A 10,072-nucleotide genomic window follows, 5' to 3' on the forward strand; every position below is an offset into this window, starting at 1 on the left:
AAAAGGGGAGGTTTTCTCCTTCTTTAAAGGTTGAAGGCAGGAGGCGACAGCTATACTTGTCCTTGTAAATAATAGCTAGCCCTCCACCTCTTCCTGTACTACTGTCTATTCTACAGATATTGTACCCTGGAGGAAGGGCACGAACAATATCTGGTTCATTACCTGTTTGAAGCCAGGTTTCAGTCAGGAATATGGCGTCCAATGTATGTTCTTCTATTAGAAATCCTATTTCTGTGCAATGTTTTGGCAGGGATCTACAATTTAGAAGTGCCAAATTGTATGGTGTGGTGGACGTGTGGTCTCTATCCCGATGGTCGTGCTTTTTAAAATGCCTATGACAGTGTTGGCATAATAATAGAGGCTTAACAGGATCCAATGTATGTTGACATTTCGCCATCTCAATAGGTCGTAACAGGTGTAATTTAGTGTTATTGTAGCTTATAGGATCTTTGTTTAAAGGACTAGGAGTAATGGCCCCTTGCCCCGTCCGGCCGCGGACGGGCGCAGACGGGCAGGACTCTGGCATGACTCCGGCGCAGGTCCGGCGCGTCCGCTGACCGCGTCCGCAGCGCGGAAGCATGACCGTAACCTTTTATCTGCAGCTGGAGCGCGTCACCGCGCTCGCCCACACCCAATATGGCCGCTAATTTGGAATCGGCTACCCGAGACCGGCTCTCAGCGTCGGTACTCGGCTGAGAGTGGCCCGGTAGCGAGGGGGGGAAGAGAGATCTCTAGGAGGTCTCCACAGAGTGTCCTGAATTAAAAATGCTTATTAGTCAAGCTGAAACACGCAAGATTCAATGAACTCAAATGTCTTTTTAAAATAGGCAAATATAACAAAATTAAAAAGGGAAGGAGAGACCTCCCGGCTATTGCCTCAAGAGAGTGAAAAGCGCACTTCTTAGTCAGGCGCTCGCGCACAATGAAAGCCTTTTATCTGCAGCTGGAGCGCGTCACTGCGCTCGCCCACACCCAATATGGCCGCTAATTTGGGATCGGCTACCCGAGACCGGCTCTCAGCGTCGGTACTCTGCTTAGAGTGGCCCGGTAGCGAGGTGGGGGGGAAGAGAGATCTCTAGGAGGTCTCCACAGAGTGTCCTGAATTAAAAACGCTTATTAGTCAAGCTGAAACACGCAAGATTCAATGAACTCAAATGTCTTTTTAAAATAGGCAATTATAACAAAATTAAAAAGGGAAAGAGAGACCTCCCGGCTATTGCCTCAAGAGAGCGAAAAGCGCACTTCTTAGTCCTTATTATCTAAGCCTTGCATGCCAATGAAGTCACAGATTAACCATAACAGTCTGCTTTCCTCTGTTTTCTGTCTCTGCTCACTTTTAGGTCTCACTTGTAGGCAGAAGAAAAAGGTCGGCTGTGGAAGACCTATTGTCTACAATATAATACAGTGCGATTTGTGTCAGCCCCGTTCTTTTTATTAGATTTCTCTTCTATCTTAGCTCTGTGCTCCTTCCTTATTCAATGACTTGCCATACTTATTCTTGTCCTGCACCTAAACCATTTCTTGTTTACATAGTTTTTGATTGAATTCTTTGTACCCTTCCACTGCTGAATTTAGGTGACTATTTGTTCTTTTTCTTTCAACACTCCATGGGAATGCATCCTTTAGTTATTCTTCCCCTCCCCCTTCTTTATTTATTATTTTATTTAACTGCTGCCTTGTGACTCAGGGAAACAAAATACCTTTGCCACCACTTTCCAGTGCAGAACAGCAACACCTAGATCTGACTTCGAACTCAGCCAGGATCACAGAACTCCTAGAATATGACTGAATTCTAGCCATAGAGGCTTTTCATTATCACCATTTTCATGTAATACATTGGCGAAATACCCCACTGGAAAACAAATCTTTCCAGGCGTTATCTTTACCTTAACGAGCCATACCACATAGATCATACTTGATCTGCACAAGCCTGTTTCCCATCACACCTTTCTATACTCTTTAACAAAGAACAGATTTGTTTATGCAGCTGTTGCGCCTTATTTGAGACTATTTTCTAACCGTCTCAACCTAAAAAAGAGCTTACAGTGCAGCTCTCTCGAGTTTAGTCAATCAGTCCGTGGCTGGGTTGTGTTGCTCTACATGAATGGCCACAGAACTTTGTGCTGGATCCGGTGCTTCATAACCCATGTACAGCAAAGCAGTAATAGTTTGTAATTCATGGGACCTCCTGAGGTCATGTCTCATAGTTTTCTAAACCAGAACTTCATGGGCGTACTTGTAGGTGTGTGTGTACTTATATAGCGCAAACCTGTCACCCAAAGGGCATCCTGGCGCTTGCTTAGGGAACCCGTCCTGGTATTCCCCTGTGAGAAACCCCGGCAGGGTGTCCACAAGGTGAAAGCCAGGCATCCCGCCGCGAGGGGCTGTAGTGGAGATTAAGCAAGCTATTGCCCAGAGTTGCAGAGTGTGACCCCGTGATTCGAGTAGGCACCGGAGCGAGAATTGTCAAGTCCGTGGAATTTTTGAGCCCGAGACCCGCCGAGGCGGGGAATCGAACCCTGGTCCACGGTCGATCTCAGCTTCTGGGTCTACCGCCTCTAACCACTGAGCCACACTTCACTGGTAGATGGCAAATAGGACATGTGAACATATGCAAAACATGAACATGTGTTTTTTCTCAAGTATTAGCAGCATTTATTGTTGTTTTTTTAAAGTTCCTTCCTACCTACCTCCCACCCCAATTACCCCAATTTTCTCACTATTGAGTTTCCTTTTGAGTCGGGTGTTTTTCTTTCAGGGAAATTTGTTCACGCTGGAAATATTTTAGCAACACAGCGTGTGATTCGTTGGCACCCAGGCGCTCACGTAAGTCACTTTTACACCCTATATGTGTATTGTCTTGATGTGAATATTAGAATTTGATTGTGCAAACCTGAACGTGAGGAGTATGGTATGAGTATGTTTGTCAAGCTTTACCTTGCACTGGGGTTCAGTGGGTTTTTCATGTCCACTGATTTTAGTAAAAAAAAGAGCTGTGTCTGTACCAGTGATTTCTCTGCTATCAAACACAATGTATGCACCACCAACAAGATCAAAGGCAGTCCATGGCAACAGAGAAAAGGTCCGTGGAGCACGTGTCTACTACACACTTTAAGAGTATAGGAATAATCTTGATTAATATTCAGGGTGTTTTCTCTCGTTTCATTTCATATAATTGTATTTAATTATGGCACAACTCAATAACAAATATAGGAAGAGTTAGAAGAAACCGGGTAGAAAATGTAGTAGATAAACAATTATTAGTATAATTCACCCAGTCATTCGGAGCCAGCTGTTTTTAAAGTCAAGTAGCCCAAAAGATAGAAGGAAGATAGCTTGCTTTATTTAAAGTTTTGGATGGATGTTTCCATAGTCGTTCCATACCACGGATGTTTTTTCCTCTGTATAACACGAGAGATAGCTTCCATAAACTATCAAAGAGAAATGTGTACCAGAATTAATTGGAGGCTGGGGTACATATAACCGTAACTCGTTGAGAGTGAAACGGAAGCAGAACACATCATGCTTTATTTGAACCCTGATTAAAAATCATTTTATCACAGAAAAGAGGTAGTAAGATCTTGTTTTTCTGTTGAAAATCTGAGAATGGGTCATAGCTGGTGAAAATGATGCAAGAATACATGTTCACAAGCCCGAAATCCTTCAAGCAGTTAATGCATCAGATCATATGCAGTTAATGGATAGTATAGAATTTATTAGGTGGTGGTCATTGTTACACTAAAAAGCATAACAGGTACAAGATGACCAGTTTGTTCCCCTGTTAAGCTTTAAAATGCGTATCTTGCAAGATGTACATTTGTTTGACAACAATCTAAAAGAAACCCGCTCTAGAGTAGAGATTTGCTCTTTGAAATTTTAGTGTAGCTTGGTTTAGTGCTGCCATTTGCTTCTAAAATTAATAAATTACACCAAACATTTGTTTGTGCATGAGGAGATACTAATTGCCTGCAGTCACTAGACGGACCACCAAGAGCAGTTACTACTAATGTCCTAGGTTAAAACCACACTGTTTTTCGAACATTTCCAAAGTTCCTGCTGTGCTGATCTTTAAACTAATTTGTTTGTGGTAATATTTGAGAGCAAAACCTCATATAAATATCTTTGTACACATTGCAATCTGTATTTTATTGCTAAATGTAACCAAACTCGCACTCTGCATATTTTGACTACTATGTTAACATACTACTCTAACTCCAGTCTTAGCATATTTGGGGTAATAAGAGCCCAAGTGGAACTTTTGTTGGGAGATATTTATGCAGGGGCGGCTCCTCCACTAGGGCGGAGGAGCGTCCCCCCCACTGCTTTCTCGCAGTGCGAGAAGAAGAAACATAAAATGGTAATAACTATAATTTTATGTTTCTGGTTCTCGCACCGCGAGAAAGCAGAAGGGGTTGGTTGAGGGAGGGGCTGCTCTGCGAGCAGGTCTGGGCAGAGAAGGAGTGGTGTGCCCACTCCTGAGTGTGCATGACTGGTTTGGTCGGCCCTTTGGAGCCGATAAGCCAGTCATGCGCACTCTGCCCTTCTCCCATGCAGGCTGCAAATGCATGGCCGGGCCATTAGCCCCTTTCTGGGTGGCGTTCCGACCAATCACAACGCTGCTGGCAGCATTGTGATTGGCTTAGGGGTGGGAGCTTGGCTGCTTGCTTCCTGTTCCTGCCGGAAGCAGGAGCAGAGACGACGCGGGACCCGGACGGCGGGAAGGTAAGTTTAAAATTATTTTATTATTATTAAATCAAACACATCTACTCCATGCTCATGTATTGCCTAACTCTCTCCAAGCCCCTTTCGTTTTGCAAACCTCACTCCTTGTACCCCTTGAAATACATGACTCTGTTCAGATCCCCTTTGCGTTTCATGACACTTCCTACAGCTACTTTTTTATACTCCATGGCCCCTTTGTTGTGTGTAGGTCTTACTGCAAGTCCTCCATAAATTCATCGGCTCTTTCTATCCTCCTAATCCTGAGGTCCCCTCAGTGCCCTTGGCTATATGTCCCTGGTTTCTCTTTGAGCAAACTTCTATTTGCTTTCCTCATCCATTTGCATTCACTTTAAATGCATCTTTCTTCCAGGTGGGAATGGGTCGGAACAAGACAATTTTTGCACTGGAAGAAGGAATAGTCCGATTCACCAAGGAAGTTTTTGTGCCACCTCCCGAGAGTCCTGACAGCACAGAAGTCATCTGTCGCTTGCCCAAGGGGGCCATCATCTACAAAACCTTCATCAACGTTGTACCCACCCCACAGGTGGCAAGATTCAGACTGGTGGACATGCTTTGAGTTGTGTTGTGTGTTTCTACTATAGTTCTACACTCAGTGATATGAAGGGTCGCCTTGGTGAAGAGATTGTTTTTTGCATTCCCAGATATCTGAAAGCTCTTTTTCGTTGTCTCAAAATAAAAAATTACCCACAAACTTTTTTGCAAGATGACCCTATTCATTACTCTGTAATGTGCAACTCGCTGTGGAAAATAGCAGCGAACTGTAGCAATTTCAGCAGAAGAGGAGGAAGATTTCATACTGTTTTGCAAGATAGCTTTATTCATAACTCTGTAATGTAAAAATTGCTTTGGAAAATAACAGCTAACTGTAGCAAACTCAGCAGAAGGAGAAAGATTTAATACTGTTTTGCGAAATAACCTTATTCATAACTCTGTAATTAACAACTTGCTCTGGAAAATAAGAATGAACTGTAGCAATCTCAGCAGAAGAGGATAAAGATTTGATAAGAATGATTCACTTCTCAGCAACTATAATGTAAAACCAGTGACTATGGAGCCCTAGACGCCAGGATTCCGAGTCTCCCTTTCCATACAAACTATTTTGTATGCTCTTAACCTACACAGCACATGTACCTGCTGCACTGATGCAGTGCAATTTTACCTGGCATTGTATATTTTAAGAAATAAAGACCAGTTGTACTGCTTCAGGGATTCTGTTTGGAAACAGAACTGTGCCTTGGGAGAACAGGATGTCAGAATATAGGGACTGAGTCTCTACCACATTACTACCTGTAGGCCCAAATCAGACCTAAGCTCCTAACCTTTTCAGAGAAAAGGGTGATTTCGGGAAACCTAGAACATGAACCTCTAGTCCCCAAGGGCAGCGTGAAAACAGACCATCACCTTTCTTTCTCACTAATGCATGTCCTTTGTAAACAGAAGAAAGACACGAAGGAAGTTTACAATATATTAATTGAGACTATCGTTGTCTGTTTTGAAGCTGGCGTGCTGAGATTATAAACAGTTACAACTAAGCAACGTAATCAACATTAGTATCGGGCTGTAAACGATGAACAACCTGACCATGGCAACTAATATATCTAAGTCTACCCTCACTATGTGAGCACAGGGATATATTGGTGATCTCTGGGATTAGCACCGAACCCCAAACCTAATATGTGTGGTTAGGTGGTTCACATCATAGGTCTAAACTCAGTTTACGCAAGGCTGCCTCCTTGCTCCAAGACTGGTCTCTCTCCTGGAATTCTGCCCTCTGCTCTCCAGGGAACTGAGACACAGTTCATATGATAAGAGATATTGTGTTAGAAAATTAAAGCTGTGCTACTGTATTATGTCTAAAAACATTAGGAGATGTAGCTGACCGGGCACAAGAAAACAGTACACTATGTTGTTCGTCCTTGTATGAAATGTTCAGACTGAATCCCAAGAAGAGTCACTGAATACCAAATAATAATCACAGCAGATTTCTAAGATATGTCACAAAAACAAATGTATTATGTGTGGTTTTGCAAAGCAAAGGCACTCTAAAGCTACTAATACGTGTAACCAAATGGAGAGCCAAAAGGGGAAATACAACAGTACTAGATGAATGAAAGTGAAGCAAGACAAAGGAGGGATGCTTCCCGTCTACAGAAATTTGATCGCTAGTAGTAGTACAGAGTATTAGACGCATTCTTCCTCTGGCGAAAAAACTAAGCAATGAGTAAAAATGGGACTTGCAACCGAACACAAAGTCCTTCTCTGCACTTTGAGGGAATGTCACTGCTGGTCTTCCTTCTCTGTGTGATCACTCAACAAATCTCTCACTCTGCCTTCCTATGCAAGGTGAAAAGCTGAAGACCGTAGACCATAACCGGGTTTTATCCAAACCACTCTAGGTAGCCCAGTCTCACTCCTATTCTGTTTACATAAGTGGACATCTCGGCAGAGTTCGGGGGTTGCTGAGCACTGGTTTGATTACCCCTCATCTACTATCCACTAGTATCACTCCTGGGGTCATCCTGGGAAGATTCGGGGTTTCTGAATGTTCTAAGGGACCTACACCTAAGAGGACATACTCATTTGAGCTACATGCATTGCAGGGTCTAAACTGCCTGCCAGCAGACAAAATAAAGGCATAGATTGTTGATATAAAGCATCTTTGTGAAGGAGTAGGTAACACTGGGACTAAAGAGAGCTTTCTGGGTAACCTTAAAATTAATAATCCCATCTGGCAGGGTGTTCACATACAGGTTGGCAAGGGCCAATTCTGAGGCTGCCAAAAAGTACCTGGTCTGCTTAAACCAGGGTCACAGTAATCGTCTAAGAATGTAGCTGCAATTCCTACAAGAAATGAATAGCAGTTTGATATGGAAGAGCATCTTGAACATCCAGCTAAAAGCTCTGACATTATACAGATGCTGAGAGGCATTTGGGGTGATTCTGGAGGATGAGTGATGTCCACAAAAATGGTGCACCAGTAAACTTACCTTCAGTGTTTTAGTTCCTTTAGTTCTTTCTTACCAACTCAGGCCACACTGTTTGTCAGAGAGAGTAGTATCTATTTTGGTTAGATAACATCCATATTGTACATGCTTCCAGGCTGCCAATTGCCTTATAGTGTTATGCCTTTTAAAGGAAGTTGATAGGATCAGCATTTTCAAAAATAAGAAGTCTAAGGCATGACACATTTAGGAGTTAAAAAATATTCTGCTGTAGCCTGCTCTCATTTCCACCTACAGCTGTAGGAGCAGTGGTGCCCCAGGCTCAAGTTGAGATGATATAATTTTTAGGCAGACCTGTGATGCTTGCTGTAATGGATATACGTACCTTGGGACACCAGGTCAACTGTCGCTGTTACTAGTCTCTTGCTACAATACTTTCAAGAAGGTGGTGACAAGGTGTATTGGCTACTCAAAATGAGAGAACAAGGCTTTGCTTTAATGCCCAAAGATGAGGGAAAGATCCAAGCCTGGATTGGCAGGCATGTTACAGGAATTGTATATTATACCAAATTGGAGGGCAAAGCAGACCCCACCAAGTTGTTACAACTCAGGGTGGCATTGAAAGGTTGAGCTAGATCTCAGCAAAAAATAATGACAGCATTTAATAAAACAGATCGCATGAGTGTAATATTTGTGTGACCATGAGTCTGAGGGAAACAATCTGTTTGTAATGATATCCAAAAGAGTATTGCAGTTGTAAATGTCATATTTAAGTGTTTCTGCTGTTAAAAAAATGTAGTCTTTGTATGAGTACTGAGTTTTTTCTTTTAATTAAAACCATGTTGCTAATGATTGTCTGTGTATGTTTATCTTGGTAGAGACAAGAAAATGAGTTATTGTTTGCTACTCAGGCTTCGGAAATTCATAAAAATATTACTAGACCTGCAGGTTTAATAACTTGAATAATCTACTTGACCTAACTGTAATGTACTTCCCTGATACTTTGCTCCAGTGATTTCTCTGCATCATAAACTGGTCTCAAATTGTGTGATCCTATGCAAATACTTTATTTTACAAACCACCTTTTTCTTCATGGTCACATTTGAGAACACCTTCAAATATTTAAGTCCAGCATTTCTGCTGTACAAAAAAACCCTTTTGGTTGATTAAATAGACTAAATGTTTGCTCAATGTATGATAAGAATGTAGCCCACATATAGGGTGCATATGATCCCTGACTTGCCTCCTAGTTCACTAACAGCATTGACATCAGAGCACAGTGTTTCTCAGTTCATGTTTACAATCTCACTTTTAATAAATATATTACAAAATCATGATGTGGCAGTGCACTGTCTTTTACAGACAGTAAACTTTGAAATTGCCAAAACCTTTCCTACTAACATGCAGGTTTACTGCTAAAACAATAGTGTATAAACAATCTGTAAACATTGGGTTACACCAAACCTATTTATCATTTGAACATCACCAAGTAAAGTGTTCCAATTTGTTTTCATCCTATTAAACTATTTTTTCTTCACACAAAATTACAAAAAATGGGCTTTCATAACTTCTGAAATATATTTTGGAATGTTTGTACAGTTCACTTATTAGCTATTTAAATGCTGTTAGAAAAAAAACTGACCGCTTTCATTTCACACTCTTTGTACAGCACGTCCGACAGTTCACTTTAAAAAATCCCAGAACTCTTCACTTCGAGAAAGAAAAATAATTGTAAGACAACGTAAATTGTGTTCTGGCCCCTGTCTCTGAACACAGATAAAATATGACAAGTTAAAAACAAGATTTTAACATCTTTATTGTTCCTTCACTTTCTGAGTGAACAGAACACCTGTTCTTTGTTGGCTCGCCAGAAGGGGCGAGTAGGTAATAAATATAGATCGTCCTGATGAAATCTGACTCACCATAGTGAGTGGGCGAGATTTCTCGAGGCCTGCTACTAGGTGGCAAGGAAAGCACAGCGCATGAAGGCCAGGAAAAGCGATAGTTCTCTCAATACTAAGGACACATGCTTGCGCTTTCCCAGCAATCGTTGGATGAATCTAACAGACAGTGGCAGAGATTAGACTATGGAGAAAAGCCACTAAACCTCATGATTCTCCTGGGGCGAAGGATCTGACAACCTTAAGAACATACCTGTTACTGCATGCAATGAAAGAAACACTGCTCGCACTCGACAGGATCCGGCAAGATTGTGTCATCGGATATCATTCCTTGAACTGGCAAGGAGCCAGGTCAAACTCGGCAATTGAATGTAACCATACAAAAATTCCCAGCTAAAATAGGTTTTGGCATTAATAGGCCACACTATTGCGTTCCTCATATGCAAGGCTTCTCTTCCAATGATGGTGTCCCTCTCTGAAATTGAC

General features: G+C 42.0%; 1 protein-coding gene across 1 annotated transcript in view; it reads left to right on the forward strand.

The window, feature by feature from the left end:
• Positions 1 to 8,537, forward strand: part of MRPL27 (mitochondrial ribosomal protein L27) — a 43,276-nt gene extending 34,739 nt beyond the window's left edge. The window contains exons 3-4 of the mRNA XM_078654464.1: positions 2,759 to 2,826; positions 5,093 to 8,537. Coding sequence (XP_078510590.1) covers positions 2,759 to 2,826; positions 5,093 to 5,299 — 275 coding nt within the window. The 3' untranslated portion in view covers positions 5,300 to 8,537. The remainder of the gene's footprint in view (positions 1 to 2,758; positions 2,827 to 5,092) is intronic.
• The last annotated feature ends 1,535 nt before the right edge of the window (positions 8,538 to 10,072 follow it).

Source organism: Lissotriton helveticus, chromosome 7 (genome assembly GCF_964261635.1).
Source record: "Lissotriton helveticus chromosome 7, aLisHel1.1, whole genome shotgun sequence".
Lineage (NCBI taxonomy): Eukaryota > Metazoa > Chordata > Amphibia > Caudata > Salamandridae > Lissotriton > Lissotriton helveticus.